This window comes from Canis lupus, chromosome 9 (assembly GCF_048164855.1).
Source record: "Canis lupus baileyi chromosome 9, mCanLup2.hap1, whole genome shotgun sequence".
NCBI lineage: Eukaryota > Metazoa > Chordata > Mammalia > Carnivora > Canidae > Canis > Canis lupus.
The window spans coordinates 36,794,868-36,819,135 of NC_132846.1; the positions used below are offsets into that span (position 1 = coordinate 36,794,868).

Consider the following 24,268-nt stretch of genomic DNA (forward strand, 5'->3'; position numbering starts at 1 on the left):
CCCGAAGTGCTTTCGTGGTATAAGATGTGAAATGAAGGTTCAATATTATTTGCTGTTTTGACATCTTATAAAATCTAGAAGTCCCCCAGTGGCCTAACTGCAAGTTCCCCTCCCTGCCCTCTTCATGCAGATAAGGTCTCTTAGTCAAGCAACCCTCCTTATCATAGGGACCAGGCACACCACTTGCTCATCCTTGAGTTGTAGGTTTCATTTCCCTGCAGGCCCACAGAATTATTCAAACAAGCCAATCACATCTTCCCTTGGGAGTCAAGTGGCACCTCATCCTCTTGATACTATGAAGTCTACCTCCCATAGGCCCTGCTTTTCCACTCTGACCCTAAATGCAACCCCCATGTGGCCCTGTGTGGCATGGAGTGTCCTCCCTCAGGCTAAGTATGAATGACCAATAAACTGCTGTTGAACTCATCTGTTCAGGGTCAAGTGCCACAGCCATCCCCATCATCCTAGGGTGGGAATCTTTCCCTTATGGATGGGGTGAAGCAGGGGCAATTAAAACAGCTCTGCCCACACCATTCCTGAAGTTCATCCCGTGGTTATTAGTTCTTGTGCCTGTTTCTCAGCACTCCTAGGATGCATCCATTCCCTACAGATTTTTGACTCCTTCTGCTGCCCTTCTGGAATGCTGCATGTTGCATTTTCCCAGACTTGCCGACCTTGCTAAGTTCAGACTTAGCAAGTTACCAACTCTTACAATGCCAACAACAACATAGGGGGAATTCAGAAGCAACTTCAAGTCAATAAAAAGTAATAATTGAATGTGTCACGATCTTTCTCTGGCAACATTAGTGTCCTCCACTCTTCTTCAATATTCTCCTACATCCATCCCAACGCGCTGAGGTCATACACACATAGTCTGAGAAATAAAGGGAGTTTCTGTTACGGAGACTCAAATGTCAGAGAGTTATACAGTAATACACCTTTTTAAAACTCCACTACTCTGAATAAGAAGCCACTTCATTTTTTCACTTTCATACAACACCTGGAAGCTCATCAAAGTAAGGTCAGAGTAGAATGCACTATTAACTAACCCAACTACTTCTAACCTACTTCTGCAGTAGGCTCTCACATGCCCTTAGGAGTGCTGAAGGGAAAAGAACACCCCTCCTATGTTGTGTTTGCTGAATTTTGGTAGATTTCTCCTGTGTTCTAGGATGTAGAACTGCACCTCCCTTCTGCGACTTTATGACAGTTTGACCAGTTCACTTGAAAATTTGGAAGTTAGATTTATTTGGATTAGCTAGAAAATATAGGGGACCACTGTTCTTACTCCTGATTAGGGAAGGCTTAATTTTAAAAGCAAAGTGAGAAACCCTAATGGGAAAAGGTGATAGATTTAAGTATAAAATTACCAATACTGAAAAAAAATAAATAAAATAAAATTACAAACAACTAAATAAAGCTAAAGATCAAGAAAAGATAAAACATATTTGGCTGTTTAAGTGTTCATAGTCTCTTAAAAGTAGTATTTATAAAAAGGACAGATATTGCCCCAATAGAAATATTCCTATAGAAAAGGCATCAAAAGATGTGATTAAGGAGTTAACAACAACAAAAATCACAAGCTATCAATAGTTCTATCCAAAAGATCCATCATCTCTAGCAAACAAATGCAAATTAAAGGAAGACAAAGAGACTAATTTTTGCCTATCAAACTGGCAGTGAGTGCACTCTCCCACCTTGTGAGTCTTGGTGGAAGGCATCTCTCCCCATAAGAGGTACAAACACCGGTACTGTCAATCATAGCCTCTAGGTTTGGGCGCTTAGATGTAACGACTCAAGATTGTGTGTCCATTGTTTGTCATGCCTAGAAACTGGAAGAGAGCAGAACTCTTTCTGGCTGCCATAGCCACACCCAGTGTCCGAGAGCCACCAGGGCAGCAGTGCCAGTGTGGTGTCTAATGTCCAGGCCCAGCGCCAGCAGTGGCAGCAAGTGCAGGGTCCCGTTCCACCTCAGTGGGAGTGGCAGAGGAGTTCTTGCTGCACTTTGTTATTGGTTAGACATTGGCTGGGGCTCTGGCTGCCCAGCCTTCCTCCATTCCTGCCCACTACCTATGCCTGAGGTTCTAGCTTTCCTGATAAATCTGTGGGCTGCCCAACACCTTGCAATAAATTCCTGCAGTGGTTTCTGTTGTTTGACTGATATAGTAGTATGTACAGGAAGCTTTCCAACCTAGTAATTTCACTTTCTGGAGATATGTTAAGTAAATAATTAGATGTGTACATTTAAATAAAAGGATATCCTTCCAAGCCCTGTTTATAATAGGAAAAACATGGAAACAATCTGAATATAATCTTTCTACAATGGGGAATTGGTTAAATGGATTATAATACATCTATGGCATGGAATATTATATAGTAATTAAAACTCATATTCTTAAAGAACATTCAATGGTATGAAAATACTCATAATACTAAATTTAAAAAGCAAAATGTTCAGTAAAATCTACTTTTTCACAAATAACCAAGATATTAATAGTTTCTTTCTCTTGGATATGAAATTATTGGTAGGTTTTCTTTTCATGGTAGTTACTGGGTAAATTCTTTTTCTTTTCTTTTCTTTTTTTTTTTTTTTCTTTTCTTTTGGAGTAGGGAGGGTCAGAGGAAAAGGGGGAGAGAATCCTAAGCAGACTCCAAGCCCTATGCAGGGCTCCACACAGAGCTCAATCTCACGATACTGAGATCATGACCTGAGACAAAATCAAGAGTCAGAGAATCCACTGACAGGCTCCCAGGCGGGATCCCCTTTATTGGTAACTTCTAATGCTATATTATGAACATATTTTTGCTGATATCAAAAATGTAAACAAAAGCTACATTAGAAAACCAAATAGATTTATCTGAAATTGTCAAGTGGGTTAATTGGTCTTTTGTTTGGTTGTGTTTGCCTTTTGCAGTTTGGTAGTAGATAATTCAACTGCAAAGGATGGTGGAAAATTTAGCAAGCTTCTGAAGAGATCTAATGCCCCATTTTCTGTATGCTTCAGACCAAATGCATATATTTCCCCCCCAAATTCATATGTTGAAACCCTAAACCCCAAAGTGATGGTCTGAGGAGGTGACTAGATCATGAGAGTGGAGCCCTTATGCATGAGATTATTGCCCTTATAAAAGGGACCCCAGAGAGCTCCCTCACCCTTCCCACCATATGAGGAAACAGTGAGAAGGCAGCTATCTATGAATCAGGAAGCAGTCCTCATCAGACTTCTAATCTGTCGGCACCTTAATCTTGGACTTCCCAGCTTCCAGAACTGTGAGCAATAAATTTCTGTTGTTTATAAGCCACCCAGTCTGTGGTACTTTGTTATAACAGCCTGAACTGAGACACTGTATTTTTTTTCTCAGCTACTCAAAGAACTGTCTCAATAAAACAATGATTTTAATTTAGGAAACTTTTTTTTTTTTTAAGATTTATTTATTTATTTGAGAGAGAGAGTGTGCACGAGCACATCCACTCAGGCACACGTACACTCACGCCCACAAGGGGGCAGGGGCAGAGAGAATCTTAAGCAGACTCCCCACTGAGTGCAGAGCCTGACACAGGATTGGATCTCACCACCCTGAGATCATGACTCTGAGATGGAAACCTGAGCTGAAACCAAAAGTTGGACGCTTTACTGTCTGTGCCATGCAGGTACCCCAGGAAACTTGCATTAAACAAAACAAAACAGGGGCAGCCCGGGTAGCTCAGCGGTTTAGCGTCTGTCTTCGGCCCAGGGTGTGATCCTGGAGACCCGGGATCGAGTCCCACATCAGGCTCCCTGCATGGAGCCTGCTGCTTCTCCCTCTGCCTGTGTCTCTGCCTCTCTCTCTGTGTCTCTCTCTGTCTCTCTCTCTTTCTCTGTTTCTCAGGAATAAATAAATAAAATCGTAAAAAAACAAACAAACAAACAAACAGGCTGGAATTCATTTGTCCATTCAAAGCAGGAGGTCTGAACTGAGTAAAAGATTAGATGATAGGTGTATGGACTGATGGGGAGCCCAGGTAGGGAGGATGGAGGGTCATAAAAGCAACACAAAGTCTAAAAACCTGGGGAACAGAAATATATCCTCATTCTCCCCTGAGAATATGTTAATTGTCTTTGCCTTATGCTGATGCTGCTCTTAATAACAATTATTACAATGGCAGGATGCTTTACAGTCTATGAAGCACTTTCTACTTCCCCATATATTATTATTAGGCTCATTTTACTGGAGAGAAAATTAAGCCCTAGAGAAGTTAAATGATTTATTAAATGTCTTTGTTATTTTGTGGCAGAACTGGGCCTACAAACCAGGTCTTTTGCTCTTGTGACTATTCCTGGAGGTGGCGGAGTAAAGTGATTGATAGTTCAGGCTTTGGAGCCAGAGAAACCTGGGCTGGTACCCAGCTGGGCCCCCCAACTGTGTGAACTCAGAGCAATTGCCTAGGCCTTCCCAGGCTCGGATTCCTCATCTCAAAGCAAGAGAGAAAAACACCTACTTGGGACAGTCTCTGTGAGAATAAAAGGTGGCTGTTATTACCCCACCATCTCTTTGACAAGCCTTATTTTTAGTCTCCCAGGACCTTCATCCCTATTTTGGGTCGAATTGCGTCCTCTCCAAATTCATGTTGAAATCCTAATGCACAGTACTGCAATAGGACCTTATTTGGAAATGGGGTCTTTGTAGATATAATGAGTCAAGTTGAGGTCATACTACGGTAGGGTGAGCCCCTATTCCAATACGACCGGGTCCTCAAAGAGAGGAGAACTTTGGAGACACACACACACAGGGAGAATGCCATGTGAATATTTTCATTATGCTGCCACAAGCTAAGCAATCAAAAGCTAGGAAAGAGGCCCAGAACAGATTCCTCCCCAGTGCCTTCAGAGGGAGCATGGCCCTGCCAACACCTTGATTGTGGACTCTGGCCCCCAAACTGTAAGACAATAAGTTTTGGTTGTTTAAGCCAGCCAGCTTGTGGCATTTTGTTATGGTAGCCCCAGGGTACTAGTATAATCTTCAACCCACTGTGGTGCTGGCGCATCTGTGTCAGGACCTATTCCAGTCGCATTGAGGTTTGTTTTGTTTTGTTTACCATCACTGGATAGCAATCAGCTTATCTCTGTGATGCTTGCATCCGAGTTCATTCATCAGATAGAGGTCATCAAAAGGGATATCTGTGAATGCTGGAGAAGTCCAGATCCTAGGTTTAAAAAACAATTAGCCTGATTGTAAAAGTTTCATTAAAAATATACCTTAACCATAAATGTGCTTAAAGTTGCCATTTACACTTTAACCATCCATCCTGTTACAGTGGGCTCTCCCTTTAAGCCGTACTTATTCTGGAGCAAAGAATCCCTGGGGATGAAGCTCAAGGAAATGTATTTTTAAAAAAGCTTTCCAAGTGATTTTGATGCTCAGTTGGTTTTCTGTACTAAAATGCCATTATTTCGGAAACAGATGGAGGGTTGCTGAAGGGGAGGTGAATAGGGGGATGGAGTAACCAGGTTACAAGCATTAAGGAGGGCACATACAGTAATGAGCACTGGATATTAACTATATCTTGGCAAATTGAATTTAAATTAAAAAAATAAAAATAAAATAAATTTAAAAAATAAAATGCCATTATTTAGTTATATTTGAAAATATCTTCTAATAGCAGTAAGAAGCAAATTAAGATCCAAAAGAAGTAAAGTATATGCACTAGCTTCTTGCTGCTGCTATAACAAATTACCATAGGGACGCCTGGGTGGCTCAGTGGTTGATCCTCTGTCTGGCTCAGTTCGTGGTCCTGGGGTCCTGGGATCGAGTCCTGCATCAGGCTCCCCACAGGGAACCTGCTTCTCCCTCTGCCTGTGCCTCTGCCTCTCTCTGTGTCTCTCATGAATGAATAAATAAAATCTTTTTAAAAATTACCATAAGCTCAGTGGCTTCAAACAACATAAGTGTGTTATCTTACTATTCTGGAGATCAGAAATAGTGATACATGCCTGTAGGGCCATGTTCCCTCTGGAAGCTCTATGGAGGAATTAGTTTCCTTGCTTTTTCCATCTTCTAGAGATCCACCTAACTCCTTGGCTTGAGACCCTTTCTTCATATCATTCTGACCTCTGCTTCCATCATCCCATATTCTTCTCTGACTCTGCTCCTCCTGATTCACTCCCAAAAGGACACTGCACCTCTGGCAATCCATGATAATCATCCCACCTCTGTATCCTTAACTTAATGACATCTGCAAAGTTCCTTTTGCTATATAAGGTCATATATTTGCAGGTTCCAGGGATTAGAGGTGAATATTTTGTTGGGGCCATTATTCTGTTCACCACACTGTAAGAATATTTGCTTTAAATATATATACACATATACATACACAGAGAATTAAGGAAGAATTATTATTATAAGATGCTAATAGACCACATCCTCCCTATTTATAATTCTGGACTCTAGATCTATCTGTATTCTGATTTTCAATTAAGAAAATGGGGATGTCTGGGTGGTGTCCTGAGGTCCCAGGATCGAGTCCCACATCGGTCTCCGTGTAGGTCTCCTGCTTCTCCCTCTGCTGTGTCTCTACCTCTCTCTGTTTCTCATGAATAAATAATTAAAATCTTTAAAAAAAATTGTAAGTAACAAATCTGGAATAAACCTGCTAAGATTTGAACATCTTTGGAGAAGAAGAGAATATAAGGTCTTTCAGTCCATTTTAGTTACCAAAATTATAGGCACCCTTGGGTTTGGGACATTATAGGATTTCTCTAACTACTTCCAAAGACATTGTTAACTTTTTAAAAATGTGTCAAGATGAAACTTATTTTTATTCACACTAACTTTAAACAAATATACCATATATATTGGGGCACACAGAAAGAACTGTGCTGCAAAAAAAATTTTTTTAAGCAGCATTGGAATGTTAATGTTAGAGGTAGTATAGAAATCATGGGCTTAGATGCTATATTAGTTATCTATTGCTGCTTTAAAATTACCCCCAAAACTTTGTGGCTTAAAGCAACAAACACATCTCACAGTCTGTTCAATTATCTGGGGGTGGGTTAGCTGGTTCCTCTGGCTCAAGGTTTCTCACAGTCTAAAATCAAAATGTTTGACAGAGCTGCTGTGACCTCAAGGTTCAATGGGGGATGGATCCCCTTCCAAGCTTGATCACACTGTTGTTGGCAGGATTCAGTTTCTCCACACTGTTGGACCAAGGGCCTCAGTTCCTCACTTGCTGTTGGCTGGAGGTTGCCCCTAGTTCCTAGCCAAATGGACCTCTCTATGGAGAAGACAGCTCACACCATGCCAGCTTCCTTCATCAGCACAAACAAGCTGGAAGGAAAGAGAGAGATCTAGCAAGACAGAAACCACAGTCTTTTGCAACCTAATCTTGAAAGTAACAGGTCATCACTTTTGCCACATTCTGTTTGTTAGAAAGGACTCACTAAGTCCAGCCCGTACTCAAGGAGAGTACAAAATGATAAGAATACCAGGAGATGAGGATCACTGTGGCCATCTTAGAAGGCTGTCTACTTTAGATGGCTCTGGGATCATCCTCTTCTATTTCTTTATGACTCCCCCAAACTCTTTTTCCTTGACTCTGGCTGCTAGTCATTAGACGTCGACAAACCTTACAATGACTCCCAACTGTGTGCGTAATGTTAAACCTCTGTGATTATGATCGCTGCCTTCCTGCCCAGATTGCACATTTCCTTTAGTGTTATCTTTCCAAAAGGCTTATCAAATCCTATCATTTCCCTACTGACTCTTGCATGGCTCACGGATGTCCTTCTATAAAACTTTGATACAAGGATCTTAGTTACTAAGCTGAGGTCCACCTCTTACCCATAATTTTTCACTGCATTATCTTCCTTCCCCCCCAAAATAAGCAGGCACTATTATTTGAAACTGCTTGAGAACTTCATAATTTTTTACCCAATACTGTGCACAAAATGTTATTGAAATTGTGCTTGAAATTTATCCCCCCTCCATGCCCCCTCATACTACAAAAAACTTTCTTCACTAACTCTCCTCAAAGTCTTCTCTTTCTGCTCCTAGGTCTGAAAGCCACTGGCCTGTGTTTTAGGTGTTCTGAACCCCTTCACGTAGGTTGGGCTAATATCACCCAATTCAAAACCCCAAACCTCTACTCACACGATTGGTCTTTCTGGCATGGGCAGCTTCTATCCTGGGTCATCACATTTGTTTAAATTATTGAAGGTCCCACTGTTAAGTCAACAAATCAGCATGAACTATCAGGGAACATGATGAATAACAAAGATACTATCACTTGTGACATTCCAAAGTTTTTTTTAAAATATTTTATTTATTTATTCATGAGAGAGAGGGAGAAAGAGAGAGAGAGAGAGGCAGAGACATAGACAGAAGGAGAAGCAGGCTCTGTGCAGGGAGCCTGATGTGGGACTCGATCCTGGGACCCCAGGATCATGCCTTGAGCTGAAGGCAGGCACTTAACTGCTGAGCCACTCAGGCTTCCCCGGACATTCCAGAGTTTTAAAGGTAACTTCCCAGGAACTGGGGAAAAAGTCCAAATTCTTAATTAAACAGGCTGTCAACTAAAACACCTACACATGGTTCTCTGCTCATAACGTTGTAGTATGGTTTCGAGGGCAAATGTTCTGAAAGAGAGAGAACCAGATGGAAACCACATTGCCTTGTGTTACCTAGCCTTGGAAGTAATGCAGTGTTGTTTCAATCACATTCAATTTGTTGAGGCAGTTTTAAAGACTTACCTAGGATCACTGGGAAAAGATATAAATCTTCTCCCACCTTTTGATGGAAAAATATCAAGGTTTGGAAGAGGAGAGGTGGAACTCGAAATATCATAGGGGTCTTTTTTGAAACATAAAATCTGACATAACCATCTAAGTCTAAAGCCCTCCTGGCAGCTTAACAACATGTGTTTGAAAATTCGGTCTCAAACCAGTTTTATTTTATTTTTTTTAAAGATTCTATTTATTACAAACCAGTTTTCATTGCTGATATCCAATCACCTCTTCACACTTCATTTCCAATCCAGTTAAGAGAGTCATGCCCATCTCAAAGATTCTGGGCATAGCTTTTCCGCTCTGAAATCCAACTTAAAGAAAATCCAGCCTATCCTTCAAAGAGTACATGTATTGTGACTCTATGAGCCAGACAGAAACTCCAAGTTAAACTGGCTTAATAAAATAGAGAATGTATTGCCTCAAGAAACTATACACTCCAGAGGAGAGGCTATCTTTGCACATGTCCCAAGAAGCTCCATACTCTCATCACCTTTACTGCTAAAAACCATAGAGGAACAAGATGTCTTTCTTCTAATGACTCCCAAGCAATTCCTAGGAATTACCCAAATTGGTCCACTTAGGGCATGTGTCCAACCTTGCACCTGATTCTGAGATCAGGGGAAGGAATTATACTGAGAGGAAGAGGTGATCCTTCCTAAAGAAATGTATATTACTATTACTGGAATGTGGAAGAAATAGAAGTTCAATTCCAGAGTCAGGGTTTTTTTCATTGCTAGAGCAGTGGAATGTTGAAGGTGGAAGGAACTACAAGGATTATTTGACTCAACACCTTCATTTTAGAAAAATGGAAATTCAAAATTCAAAAAGATGAAATGACTTGACTAAGTTGTACACAGTGGCATAGTATCAGAGCCAAGACTAAAACTCTGTGTTCTGACTTCCGAGGCCAGAGGGTCTTTGTATAACCTGATGTCTTAATAGACACCAAGATCATATTTTATTTTATTTTTTTAATTTTTATTTATTTATTCATAAGAGACACAGAGAGAGAGGCAGAGACACAGGCAGAGGGAGATGCAGGCTCCATGCAGGGAACCCGACGTGGGACTCGATCCTGGGACTCTAGGATCACGCCCTGGGCCAAAGGCAGGCGCTAAACCACTGAGCCATCCAGGTGCCCCCAATATCATATTTTAAACGTCAATTTTATGTTATAAAAACCAGCAATATTTGGAGTCACCTGGGATTCAAATTCTATCCACTCCCTTGCTCTATGAATTTGGACAAGTGACTTAACCTTTCTGAGCTTCCACTTCTCATCTGTGAAATATAGAAATAACAGCTACCTTGAAGGGATATTATAGATACTGTAGAAATCAAGATTCTAGCAAAAGAGGAAGTGCTCAATAAATGGTAGCCCCCATTTGTATCTCTTGCCATGTTTAATGTGATTTGACACATACTACTTTTCTTTTTTTTTTTAAGATTTTATTTATTTATCCATGAGAGACACAGAGAGAGAGAAGCAGAGACACAGGCAGAGGGAGAAGCAGGCTCCATGCAGGGAGCCTCATGTGGGACTCGATCCCAAGACTCCAGGATCACCCCCTGGGCTGAAGGCAGGCACCAAACCTCTGAGCCACCCAGGCATCTCACGTACTATGTTTTTATTCCAAACTTGGTGTTTGACTAACAATTCTTTTCATAGGTATAGGGGTTGTGATTTACATTATCTAGAGCATTTTATTAAGTCAGTGAAATATCTTGCCCTTGACAGCTTCAAACAAAAGTTAATAATCAAAAAGGATCTATCTAATCCAAATTAGATAGAGTTACAAGGAGCATTTCATGGATTTTTTTTTTTCATGGACTTTTAAATACCCTTTTGTAACATTGCCTTTGGGACTCTAAGTGTAGGACAGAAGAAATTTTATATGTTGTCAGTTCCATGTGTTTCTGTATTTTAGTTTTTTCTTTTGAATTTAGGCAGGACTGACATGTGATGATGAGTTTAGTGATGACAGTCCAAATAGTCTGACTGCCTTTAAGGCAATGTTTATGGGTACATAACCCAGATATGATACACATGACTCACCAGTCCATATAAATCACTGGTATTTTATATCAAGCCAAGATTTTTTTTTTTTTTTTGGCATCCCATGTTTCAAGGACTCACATTGTTCCGTTTAACCTTTCCATGTTTTTGTTGTGATTGACAACACAAAAGAGTTTTGTATGTCTTGCCTACTTGGACAAAGGTCAGTAATTTTACTGACTGCCCCTCCCCAAGAGATGTACATATGGTTTTTTAAAAGTACAGATCCATATATTTTTATTAAATATTCTTTCAAGAACTTACGATGGCTATAAAATGTAACTTAAACAATATATTATTTCTAACAGATATTTTTAATAGAATTGACATGACATATACCAGAGTCTGATAAATAGGAAGTTTGCGATATGTTGCAGCAACTATTATTTGCATCCTTCTCCATATTTAACCACATTTGACAAATTGTAGGTTCATAATCAGTCTTGGTTTTGAATGATGGATTATTTTTACCAGTGATAGATGCCTATGATTTACACTATCTAGTGCACAGGCTGAATCTGGCACCATAGGCAGAAATTGTTGTCTGGCTCACCGATGCAGACTACATATCCTACAGTTGTAATATAATAGCCATAACAATTTTTACCATGAAATATTTCTTGGGTATTTATAATGTAGATTAAACATAAACTTGTTTATCAAACACCTATTCTAGGTTTACTTTGAAGATTGCCAATATACGGCCATTAAATTAATGGAAGAAAACTCAGTAGCAAATAAGAAGACTAAACATGAAATATTTGTATTTCATTCTTGGTCCATGAGCAAGATTGAAACTAGATATGGCTGTGGGAGAAGTAGAATTCATCTTTGATTTTGTTGAGGTCTTTACCAAATTCCTTCGCAAATTTCCCTTACCCTATCCCATTAATGCACATCAATAAAACTTGCTTCCCAAGCATTAAAATTTGACTATTCAAAAGATCTAAAGATTTTCATATTAAGATGTAAAAATATCTGCCTTAGATAAGGACACCTAAACCACCATTTTCACTGGATAGCACAAGATATAAATAACTGGTAGAATTTGAGTCTTCGGCCTTCAGATGTGTATTGGGAGAGCATCAAGTGGAGAGGGAGAGATTAATGAGGATGGTTGAGAGTATTTTTGAGGGCACTAGATATTCACCTGAAATTGAACCACTTGAATTGGAGTCTATCTTACCTACTCTTAATTTAACCTTTCCTACAAGGTACTCCTTGCTACATTTTACTACACAAACCAAGAAAGGTTACATGATGAGTCATTGGCAAAAATATCTAAGTATAGTTCTCAGAAAATGAAAACATAAGCTCCAGTAACAAGAGCTGTCTAAAAGACCACATTCCTATCACCAAAATGTAATCATTCTCTGCCATTTAAAGCTGAAAACTAATTTCACTTCCTCTTTAAGGATTTATGAAACTGACATGAAAGGATTTTTCTACTACCACTCTTACTTTTCTAAAATCTTTTCTCCATATTGCAGCAAGAGCAAAATATAAATCAGATCACATCATTCCCCTGAATAAAAACCTCCAGTGGTTTTCCATCAAACTTGAAATAAAATCAAAATGCTTGCTGTGGCCTATAGGCACCCTGCCTACATAGCACTCTCTGCACCTTGACTGTGCCCCAGACATCCCAGAGTTCTGTTGTTCCTTGACATGCCAAGAACACTCCCACCCCAGGGCCTTTGCTCTTGCCTGGGCTTTCCCCTTACAGCTTTACATGGTGATTTCCTCTGTCATCCTTGCCTGCCCAGCAGCCACCTCTCAAACAGGCTTTCTCTGACCAGTTGGTGTAAAGGAACCTTCCCTTTGCACCCCCTTCCACACTGCTTGTCCAGATCATTCTTTTTTTTACATCTATTACAGTTTTTATTCCTAAGAATCTTGTTTGTTTTCTGTTAACCTCAAATAAGCCCTATGAAAACTACCTTTCTTCTTCACAATATCCCTAGCCTCTAGAGCACTGCCTGGCATTTTTGAAGTACTCAATACCTATCGATTAGGTAAAATGCATGGTGGTGACTCAAGCCTATAATATAAAAATGACAAACACTATAACATATAAAATACAGGGTTTGGAACCCTTCTTTTAAAGCAGTATAAGAAGAACAATCCAGAGTTCTGATTTTGGTTCAGAACCAAATGATCACCTCTGGTGTAAACCGCATAAAGTAGAAAATCACTAGAAAGGTTCAGCAGTGTGGTGGGTGGCAGACTGCTCCAGCAGAGGATCCTTGTCATAGGTCACACATACATTCCCACAGGCCCTGAGGAAGCCAAAGGTCTAGAAGTCAAAACAGGCCTTGAAAATAATAATTTTAGCCTTACCACCGACAACTCTATTGTGAACCCATGTAGACCTACAGAAGAGATAAAATATTGCATGAAAGGTGTCAAATCATTTGCAATGTGTTATGAAAAGTATCATGTGCTTTAAAGAAACAGTTATGTTTTCTTGTGTGTCTACACACCATGATATCGGGCAATGTGTGTTTTTTTTTTTTTTTTTTTAAGATTTTATTTATTTGTTCCTGAGAGACACAGAGAGAGGCAGAGACATAGGCACAGGGAGAAGCAGGCTCCCCACAGGGAGACCAATGAGGGACTTGATACTGGATCCCGGGATCACACCCTGAGCCGAAGGCATGCAGATGCTTAACAGCTGAGCCACCCAGGGGTCCCAATGTGGTAGGTTCTTTCTGTGCAAGATCTCTTCTGTTTCTGCAAGGTGATTATTCCTATGTTCCTGATGAAGAAACCGAAGCTGAGAGAGGTTAATAACTTGTCCACAGGATAAACAGAGCACAGATAGGCTTTGGGATGTCCTTTTTGGTTCTCACATGTTTAAAATATTTAAAAATGATTGTTAAGAATATCTTCAAACAGAATAAATATGTTCTTCTCCTCCACAGTTTTCACCACTGCCTGTTGTTATGTCCGGCCTGGCCTCACACTTGCAGTGGGCCTGCCTGGCCCCTCCCACAGGCTCTAGAGTTGTCAGTCTCTGACGCTAATCTGAATTCTTCCTTCTACCTGCTGTTTCTCTACAGGAAGCCTCTGCCCTGTTTGTATCATTGACCGGATGCTCTCTAAGGACCCTTGCGCTGGGGGTCAATGCTGTTACTCTGGCTTTTGTCTTGCTAAGTGGGATTTGTAAAGAATAAGCCAACAAGAAAGGAAAGTCTTGGGAGAAGGCAAGAGAGTTTTCCTTGAGTAGAGAGAGTAGGAGAATGGAATTGGTGACAGCTAGAAATAAAATTCTGAGATAGTGGTGATTTTACGGGTAGCATGAGAAAGATTTTACTGTTCAATGTGCTGTGTACTTCCTTTCCCAAGACATCTTCAGCAAAGGCACCATGTTTGGACTTGTTCTTCTTTTCTTGGATGGAAAACTGCAGTGGAAAGGGCCTCAAGAAGACCGAAAGTCACCTCAAGTGGGCCAGTCAGCCCCTGGGACAGAATAAGCAGTGCCTTTGGACTCAGATGGTCTCAGATCTGAAAAGAGCTCTCTTTCTCAGCCTTATTTTTCTCTTCTGTTAAATGGGGGGTGGGATGGAGTATCTTTTTTTGCCAGGTTATTGTGAGAATTAAATAACACCCTTAAGGGGCCTGGTATGGAGCTTGGCATATTCTAGACCATGTTCATTCCCTTCCCCTTATATTGAACTAGAATGGTCTTCTCTGAATTCCCATGAATTGGTTCTTGTTCTGCTCTGCAGAACCTGAAGGGATTCTATCACCTTTTTCATGTGATAAAATTTTAATTTGTCTAGAGCTTTCAAGAAAATGATATCCATATCAACATCTCTGTATCAATTGCTCTCAAGCCTAAAATGACTTCATTTTTCAATTACTACTTTTACTACCTGATTAAAAACACTTTTAAGAAAGCACCAAGGGATGCCTGGGTGACTCTGTGAGTTAAACATCTGCCTTCAGCTCAGATCATGATCCAGGGTCCTGGGATGAGCCCCACGTTGGGCTCCTTCCTTGCTCAGCTAGGAGCCTGCTTCTCCCTTTCCTTTGCCCCTACCCTGCTTGTGCTCTCTCTCTCTCTCTCATTCCAAGTAAATAATAAATAAAATCTTTTAAAAAAGGGAAGAATCAAGATAAAGATTAAAAGTTACTCTACATACTGAACAAATCCTTCAAATATTAAATAATAAGTATACATCTCACCATACAGCTTTTCTAAAGACAAAGGATCTAATTTGGTAATTAGCTAATCTTATTGAGCACTCACTAGGTGTCAAGGATGTACCAGTTCTTCTGTATTTGGCTGATTTTAGCCACAAATAACTGAATACAAAAATAAAAGTGGCTTAAACAATGAGAAATATTATCCACTCCCACTCCCAAAATAAATTCCCAAGGTAGACAGTTGCAAGAGTGGCTCAAAGGCTCAATAATATGCAGGACCCACCCTTTTGTCATCATTCACCTCCACATTACACTGGAGATGGCTCAGAAGTTCCAGGCTCACTCACAGACATGACAGCACATGGTTGAAGAAGGCATTTTCTCTTGGGTGACTCTTCTTATTAGGAAGAAAATCTTTCCTAGATCCATCTCCCAAGACTTTTCCCCCAGGTTCATTGGTCAGAACTGCCTCACATATCCATGTCTTAGGCCACTACTTCCCAATTTTTTCACATCATGATGCAAACAGAAAGATACTGTTTTTTATGATGTAAAGGCGTACCTGGGTGAGGTTTCTTGTGGCCAGACAGGGCAGTCTCAGCAGCTGACCCTCACTCAAATATTCCAAGGGCTTAAGGAATCAATACATTGTCATATCTTTAACTCATTCAAGACACACCAGTGTGTGCTGGCATAATGATTGGAAACTGTGCTCTAAGCTATGAGAGAGACTAGGAGAGACATTATCCATCTTCAAACTGTAGTGAGAGAAAGATCCACCAGTGAGAAGGAAGAAGGACATGGTGGTCAAGGACTTACTTATCAATGATGTGAGTGCTCTTTTGCTGAACTAGTATGCTGGTAAATATTTAATAACCAACTTTCTGAATACAGTTCTGACATATCTGTTGGTTAGTATTTTGATAAAACTGCAACAGTAAACATGTATATGGGAACTTACTTGTCAATGATGTGAGGGCTTCTTTGTTGAATTGGATGTTCTGTGCCATTCACCATATAACAGCTATAGATACAACAAGCTTTTTAAAGTTTAATCTGCATGAACAGCTTCTTTGTCACTTAAGTCTAGACAATCAACAAAGCCTAAGTCAAGCCTTGATTTGTGGCACTTAGTGACTTCCATGGTGTAAATATTTCTTCATAGCCAATTTCAAGCTACCAAAGTAAAGTCACTGAATACAGCATTGGGGAGAAATGTGCAGTAATACATTATAGAGAATTTTCGTCACACAGACACAATACATGTCAGTAACCTCAAGAGCATAGATAATAGTAAGATACATTAAAAAAATTTGGAAGTGATGAGTTTTTAAATATACTTTAGCTTTGTTTACATTTTCTTTAATTGGATGTTTTATATAATTTAATTTTTAATAATGATTCTGTTTAACAAACAACTGGAAAAATTCCTGAAAATTTAACAGTCTCCTCTTATGAGGTAGTATAAGCCAGTTCCACATGTCACTGTTGACCCTAAGTCCTTGCATATGCCACCGAGTCTCCTTACTGCCTTTATCACTGCGTGTAAAAGCTAGGACCATCTGTAGCACACAGGGAAAAACCTGGCTACCAAGTATTACTTTTGGTGCCCCTGTATGGCTGCTACCCACTCAGTTTTCTCTTCTGTAAAGGATTAGAACAGTTCTTACCTTGCCTACCCATAAAGGATGCTGTGAGGATTAAACTAGTTGGGCCTAAGTGACAGTGCTTCGAAAACTGCAGAGGCAGATACAGAAAAAAAGCCTTTAATATGATGATCATTTCAGCACTGGTTTTCAACCAGGCCACCATCATTAAGGATGCAAAATGTGTTGCAGCTTTCAAAGATATGGTTTCATTTTGACATTTTCTCTAATGCCCATGGTAGACAGTAAACACCCAGAAAAATTGTTCTTAAGAAATCCAAATTTTTGCTAGTCTTCATCCACTAAGAGTAGCTATCTATGTTGGGAGAAAAATGATTCTTTTTACTTATTTCTAGCTGCTGTTGGATTGTCTGAGGGGATATCTCTCTGGGGTTGTAAAATGCATCTTATTTTCAATAATTGAATCAAGGTCCTTTGATTTTTAATTTCGATTTTTCAAGCTCCTTTGCTTTTTGGGCCAATTCATGAAGTTATTTGGCATGGATCATGCCCTTCTGTTCAAGATGGTTTCCTAATCTTAAATTGGATTAAGTATCCCAAATATCACAGGATGAAAATTTAAACTTGACTGACTTTATCAGACATATACATTGAGCTTACTGAACTTCTTGGTCTGTAGACAACCTTTCTGCCAAAGCCTATCTCACATCAGGCCCTTAGCCTATGCTGATCCCTCTGCCAAGAAAGCTCTTCCGTGATTCTTTGCAAAGTTGACTCCTCCTCACCCTTGAATTCAAATGCTATCTTCTTACAAAGGTCTTCTCTGAACATCCATTTTAAGTCATGTCCCCAATCTATTGCCTTCATAGCACTGATCCCAATTTTAATTTCCTTATTTGTTGCTTCTTTGTCTTTACCCTGATTGTAATATCAGATCCTTTTGCCCCTTCATGTCCTTATCTACTACTAGTCTGGCATATAATAACTATCTGTAGAAAAAATGAATTTGTCCAAAAGGATCTGCACCAATGTTGTGGGGCTCTGGCCATTTATAGTTCTCTCTCTCTCTCTTTTTAAGATTATATTTATTTATTCATAAGAGACACAGAGAGAGAGAGAGAGAGAGAGAGGCGATCATGACCTGAGCCAATGGCAGATTGAGCCACCTAGATGCCCCCATATACAGTTCTCTTGTAGGTGAGAGCCTACTGTAAAGACTCCCTAGGATTTGGCCTGTGGTGTTCATGGTCACCCACATTTCTCCTTAAAAGGCCCAGGAGGGGAGAAGTCACAGAGGTAACATGAGACTGCTGGCTCCCATCTGCTTCACCCTAATGGAGCTGCCTCAGTGATGTCACATAGGACTGGATTCTCTAATCCTTTTCATTCTGTGACAGTGCTTTCAAGACTTAAGGTTTTCATGGCCCTATATGGTGGGGGGAGGGGGAGGGGGGAGGATGGAGAAAAGAGGGCTAGGGTGGGGGGCATACCCCCCACTCATAAAATTAGTTTAGGGGCACTATCCACTAATATGTACTGCTTCAGGAGAAAGTGGGTAGCAGAGGTTATAATTTGGACTAAGCTAAGAAAAAGTGAGAAGAGAAGAATGGGGAAAAAAAGGGCAAAGGGGATTAAGAAAGAACAGAAGAAAGGGAGAAAAGTGATAAGGAGAAAAGAGAGAAGAGGAGGACATACGAAGAGGATATTTGTGAGAAAGACACGTGCAACAGGTAGTGAAGGTGGAGGAGGAAGGAAGAGTTGAAATTCTGTTCTGCTTGGCTTGGTGACTCTTGAGTAGTGACTGACTTTAGTGTGAAAGGATGGATGGCTCAAGTGAAGAGAATTCTCACATACTCCCCTCAGGGGGTCACTTACATATTCAATCTTTAATTTTGAGGGGCCCAAGCCAGGCTGTCTCATAAGTTATTCTCCTGGATGGATTCAGAATAGTAATCTGGGAACAAGGAATGTAACCTTCACTTTTTTTTTCTTTAACATTTTATTTATTCATCACACACACACACACACACACAGAGGCAGAGATATAGGCAGAGGGAGAAGCAGGCTCCCTGCAGGGAGCCTGATGCAATACTCATCCCAGGACCCAGAATCACTGGCTTAAGCCAAAGGCAGACACTCAACCACTGAGCCACCCAGGTGCCCCTGCCCTTTTAAAAGATTTTATTTTATTTATTTATTCATGAGAGACACAGAGAGAGGCAGAAAGTAACCTTCACTTTAAGTTGTGACTGTGGAAGAACAGAGGAGAGAGTATTGCTAACCAGAGCTTCTGATTCCTCACCTCAGCCCCCATCCTCACCCCATGCCTTTCGATTACTGGGCTAATGGCACACAGTTAAATTCAGAATTTGAAAGCCAATCTTTCAGAAAATCCTCCTCTTTGGTAACTGAAATGTAAACAGATTTGCAGAGCAGGGTAGAATAGTTTTACAATACACCTGTAAGAATTATTAAAATACAATTATGGGAATATATTCTCACTGAGGTTTCACAGAAACTAAGAACACCCTAAATACCTGTAGGAGGCCCACGCAAAACCTTGTAGTTCAAACAAAAAGAAAACTTTTAACCCTATTGTTTCCAATGTCCTTTCCTCCCTTCTAAATAGTGGGGTTTTGCCCATAGCATAGTATTTCAGGAACATAATGTTCAATATAATATAATAATAAGGAAGGGGGTATTATAATATCAAACATATTTATTCAGACAATATTAAGATATCTTTGTTCCAAACTTTTCCATGGTTATCTTATAACCCATGAGATTCCTAGTTCATACCAAAATGTCCCTGCAAGCTGTATCCAGAAATAAGAAATAGTAGGAAGGTACAGCTTTATCAGCAATCTGTGGTACACTCTGTAGCCTCCTTAAAAATCTCTTTATGCTCATGTTTTCTATTTTTCTACCTCTTCTGCTATAATTGACCCAGATTCTCCTACATGTGTAGAACAGAGAGAAGAAAGATGTGGAAGCCTAAAGGAAGGAAGCAGAAAGATAGGCAAGGCCTTTAACGTTCTCTATGGTCCACTACTGTCATTGGCTACCCAGGCTCTGCTTTATGAACAAGAAAATTTGTTTTCCAGGGGCACTTCAAATAATGGTTGCCACATGGGCTTTTCAATTTCAGAATTGTAATGAGTCCACTAGCATGCTAATCATGCTGTTACTTGTCTGAAGTATTAAGGATTTCAATACGGCACAGTTTCAAAGATCTTTGATCTAATTTCCCCCTTTTTGGCAAGTGTACGGAAAAGTAATTAGGAAATGTGTCCTCAGATGATACCGGGACCAAGTGCATAAGTGAATTTTATTTTCACATTGTATACCTGGAAAAGATCCATCTCTGTCTTCCTCTAAGAAATCGTAATGCCATAAACATTGGGTAGAGTGATTTTCGGGTTCCTTGAAGAATTGGCCTGCCAGTGACTCTTTGGTGAAACCGTTTTCGCTTGTTGTTAGGTTTCAGGCCTAAATGTGAAAGGAAAAGAATCATCCAAAAAAAGTCATGTAGAAAAAATTGGAGATGGCTTTCACAGCTTCAAAAACAGCTAAGTGTTCCCTGAGTGACAGAGTAAATAGATTTTGATATAAGAGTTGGGGCAACAAAGTGCTTTTAGGATATACAAAGTAACAGGGTATATATTGCTACAGGGAGTTCTTAAGATAAAACGGAGAGGCCTCCCACAAATTTACCTTCTTATTGGCCAGAACACAATTTGACTAATATTTTCAGGTGTTCTTTTTTTAAAGTATTTGCCTCCTGCACTTAACTATTTGGTTTTTTATTTTTCTTTGTCTATACAAGAGCATCTTTTTAAAACACGGCTTTTTCTTTTAAACTTCTCTTCCAGCAAACGTGGTATGGGTCCAACCCATGAACAGGTTAAGCTTCTGACAAGAGAGGGAAAAGACACCCCAGCCAATGGGAGCTCGTGCTGGTGATGTACTGCTCCCAGTTCTGATTCATTGGCCGCCTAGGGTTTGTCATTCTATCCCCGCGTCTGCAAACAGCGTGGGTCGGTTTTCTGTAGTCCAGCTAGCTAAACTGGATTTTGGCCGCCTGCATATGCAGCTGCAGTTAGGTTCAGTTGCTAACTTCTAATGGAAGCAGCTGTTAACGTTTCTGATTATCCTCAAGAAAAATCTTGCGTTCCTTAAACCTTGCTGGAGGTCGTTGGAGGTCCCCTGTGACAGAATCACGTGACTGTCTAACATGTGCAAATAAATACGATGTGGAGCCTGATGAGCTGCAGATGGAAAACCTGCCAGAAACTCAGAGCATATGCCCCGTGCGTGTTATCAGTGGCGCCCGCGCATGGGTGGGTGCCGGGAGGGTGTTGCTGCCCTTGGGGACCAGAGGTGTGCGGCGGGGGCACCTGCGAGGGGCAGTCCGGGGTCACCCGCGACGGCGGCTCCGGAGGGGAGGGGCCCTGGGGGAGGGGGTTTGGCGGCGGCCTGGGCTCCGCAGCGCGTTCAAGCCGCAGCAGCTCGGCGGCAAGTAGGCCGCGACTGCGCCCGAGGCAGGGGGAAGGACGGGGTCTGCGCTCCGGGCTCTGGGAGCCGCGTCCTTGCGGGGAGTGGGGTGTGTATTTAAGACCAGTGGGAGCGCCGGGGCGGGAGGAGCCGACGCCCTAGCGGGAGCTCCCGACTTCTGGCTCCACGGACTGCCGGCTTCGGAGAAGCTCTCCATGGCCGGGGCTCCTGACGCTCACACACCCGGCGGCCGGGGGCACGAAGGCCCCGGTCCCGGTCCCGGTCCCGGTTCCGGCCCGGGATTCGGATGCTCCCGTCGGCCTCGGCTGGGGCCCCGGCCGCGAGGGGGCTGCGGCGAGAGAGGCTGGGTAGGGCAGTGACGTCACCCGCGGCTGCCCCTCCCCCGCCGGCCGGCCCTCGCCGCAGTTCCTGCCCGACGACATCCGGGTCTCTCCAGCTGCTCCGCCGCGCCGCGCCGCAGCTGTAGCGGCCGCCGGGCCCGCGGGGCGGGGCGGACGGAGGAGTCGGGGAGGGGCGGCCCGGCGCCGTCGTGAGCGCGCCTGCGCGGGGACGCGCTCGAGGCGGCGGCGGCGGCGGCGGCGGCGGCGCTACGGGCGGGAGCGCGCGCGGGAGCGAGGGAGCAGTGGTCTCGGCGCCGGCCCGGCCCGCAGCTTTGGGTGCTCGGGCGGCTGCAGCGCCGGAACGGGCGGTTGGGGAGGGGGGGTGGGGGGGCGCCAGGCAGGTGAGGCGCGAAAGCGATGAATCTTCGGCTCTTCCTCCTCCTCCTCCGGGACCCGCTCTCCGCCTCCCGCTCCAACGCCCGGATGATCTGAGCCGCGAGGGCGCCGAGAGCCGGGGGCCCGGACGCAGCCCGGCTCCTCCCCTCCGCCGCCCCCTCCCCGGCCCGACCTGGCCGGCGGCCGCCGCGGTGACCCCCTTGCAGCCCCCTCCCCGGTCGCCGTCGCCGCCGCTGCCTTGGCCGACCAGGGACCTGCCCGCCCGCGGCTGCTCCGGGTAAGCGCGACGCTCGGGCCGAGGGCGGGCGGGCGGGCGGGCGGGCCTGCGCGGCGGCGGCGGCGGCGGCGGCGGCCAGGCCTGGGCCTGGGGCCTGTAAACAAGCCGGGCGTCTGCCCGGGCGCTCCCGGGAGGAGACACGACAACTCCACCCCCTGGCCCGGCCTCCTCCCCGAAGCCGGGCGCCGGGCGGAGAGGGGTTAACGCTCCGCGAGGGCGGTGGCGGCGGGGCGGCGGGGCGGCGGGGCGGCGGGGGCGGGGTGTCGGGGGCGGCGGCGCGGGGAGGGGGCGCGACCCTGCCGCCGCCGAGGCCCGGCGGGTGTTCGCGGCCGCGACGCGGGCGAGGGCCCCAGGCCAGCCTGGCCCGAGAACCGCGGGCGGAACTTTTCCGGAGCGAAGAGTGGGGCGTCGCGGCGCCCCCACCCGCCGGGCGGCCCAGGGCTCCAGCCCCTGGGAGGGAGGCCTGGAGGAAAGAAGGGGGGTAGGTTTCCTTTGGACCGGGCTTGGCCTCGAGGCACCAGACCCTGGAGGGTTTGCTTCGGGTTTTGTAGGGGGGCTGAGCTGAGCGTGGGGCCGCCCCAGAACTCAAGTCTGTGATGCCTCCAGCCCATTCATTATTGAGACCTCGAACACCTCCCCTGGAGTCCATCACCCTGATTCCTTCTCGTATTCTTGACTGTGCGAGGAAAGTTCTTCTTGTTAAGAGTTCGGTGGTTGAGGTATGGGTTCTGTTCTGCTCGTAGATTTAAATATTTTCGGAGAGCCTCCTACCAACCGCAGTTTAGATACGTTTTGAAAATTTCATCACCGGAGGTATTTTTCCTTTTCTCTTTTCAAGCACCGCACGGTACTTAGAAACCCACAAAGGTCATACTTAAGTTGGCCGAGCCGAGAAATTAGACGCGCCGCCCCCATCCCCACCCCTGAATTTTCTGCAAATTGCACTGATGAGCGGAATGAATTTTAAGAAGCGGTTGGAAGAGTGACGGGAGGAGGTATAAAAATCAATGAGATACAGAGGTATTGTTTGACCAGAGTAGAGGGTTTTTGACATTATTGAAAGAGATTTAATTTTTTTAAAAAAATTGTTCTGAGGGAAAAGGCTTGATCTTTTCAGATTTGCATGTTGGGATTTTAAACACAACCAGGTTTTAGATGCAACGAGCTCTGAAGAGTCAGAGGATTTATTTAAACGGCCCTCTGCTGAGCCTTAGGGGTTCCAGAGCTCAGAGGGTTCAACCGAGCTTACTCTTCAATTCCTCTTCAACCGCAACAACTTCACTGTTACAACTTTTGTATTCTTACATGGTGGGCCTTTTACAAATATTGTATTTCTTTAGCACTTTACAGATTAGAAAATTGATTAGGGAGACGGTGACCCACTCTCCTGTTTTCTAATCATAGATGTTACCTTTGATCTAATGTTTCTTTGTTAGTAAATGATTTGAAGCACAAAGTAACATTCCTTGACCTGACGTTGTAGTTGTGTTCTTACATGTAACTCGTGGATCTGAATAAATATTCAGTCACATAGGGATGATTACTTTTAAGCTTCAAATTTAGGCAGTACCACATTATTGAAACCTTAATGAGAAGCGCACATGGAAGTTACTTAAGACATTTTTGATTTGATATCATCAAACATTATTCACATCAGTGAAGTGATTTCATTAGGGGGGAGGTATATAAGACCAGGAAGTTTGGCTAGCTACCTCAGTATATATTTGAGAAATAACAGGGTTGAATGATAGAGTAAATAAAATTTATTTTTTAGGGGTGCCTGGGTTGCTCAGTCCGTTAAGCTTCCAATTCTTGATCTCAGCTCAAGTCTTTATCTCAGGGTCATGTCTCAGGGTTGTGAGTTCAAGCCCTGCCTTGGGCAGGAGCTTACTTAAAATTTTTTTTAGTTTCTTTTTCGGTGGAAATTTACATAACTTTCTTTAAAAATTCTTTTTTAAAAAAACAGGTTATATGTTTTTTGTATTTTAGTTTGAAGGGCTGGAGAGATGACCATATTTACAGTATAACATGTTGAAGGGAACACTGTACTAGGGAGATAAGAATTATTTAGTCATGGCTGTGCTCCAAAGTAAGTGTCCATGGACAAGTCCTTTAACCTTTTGAGTCTCAGCTAAAAATCAGTAAAGCCAGAGTGGTATACTATATTAAATTCATGGCCAGTT

General features: G+C 42.9%; 1 protein-coding gene and 2 long non-coding RNA genes across 17 annotated transcripts in view; 1 reads left to right on the forward strand and 2 right to left on the reverse strand.

Moving 5' to 3' along the window:
- Nucleotides 1–12,892: 12,892 nt before the first annotated feature.
- LOC140640046 (uncharacterized) lies at nt 12,893–17,936 on the reverse strand. 2 transcript variants are annotated; one of them, XR_012036710.1, is made up of 4 exons: nt 17,834–17,936; nt 16,641–16,707; nt 15,932–15,994; nt 12,893–13,097 (listed from the first exon to the last, which is right to left on the reverse strand). It is a non-coding gene; the product is annotated as an uncharacterized lncRNA (long non-coding RNA). The 2 variants fall into 2 exon arrangements; XR_012036711.1 differs by lacking the exon at nt 12,893–13,097 and adding an exon at nt 13,368–13,576.
- Nucleotides 17,937–18,029: 93 nt separating this feature from the next.
- PPM1A (protein phosphatase, Mg2+/Mn2+ dependent 1A) overlaps nt 18,030–24,268 on the forward strand; it is a 43,474-nt gene continuing 37,235 nt past the window's right edge. The window contains exons 1-2 of one of the 14 annotated variants that reach the window (XM_072838802.1): nt 18,031–18,307; nt 20,450–20,917. In XM_072838802.1, the coding sequence (XP_072694903.1) occupies nt 20,881–20,917 (37 nt within the window). In that variant the 5' untranslated portion in view covers nt 18,031–18,307; nt 20,450–20,880. Of the gene's footprint in view, nt 18,308–20,449; nt 20,918–21,061; nt 21,181–21,772; nt 22,086–22,375; nt 22,805–24,268 lie in introns of those variants that run through there. The other 13 variants (XM_072838804.1, XM_072838805.1, XM_072838801.1 and 10 more) reach the window with 13 other exon arrangements.
- LOC140640048 (uncharacterized) overlaps nt 18,741–24,268 on the reverse strand; it is a 52,975-nt gene continuing 47,447 nt past the window's right edge. The window contains exon 5 of the long non-coding RNA XR_012036713.1: nt 18,741–20,066. This is a non-coding gene — a long non-coding RNA (uncharacterized lncRNA). The remainder of the gene's footprint in view (nt 20,067–24,268) is intronic.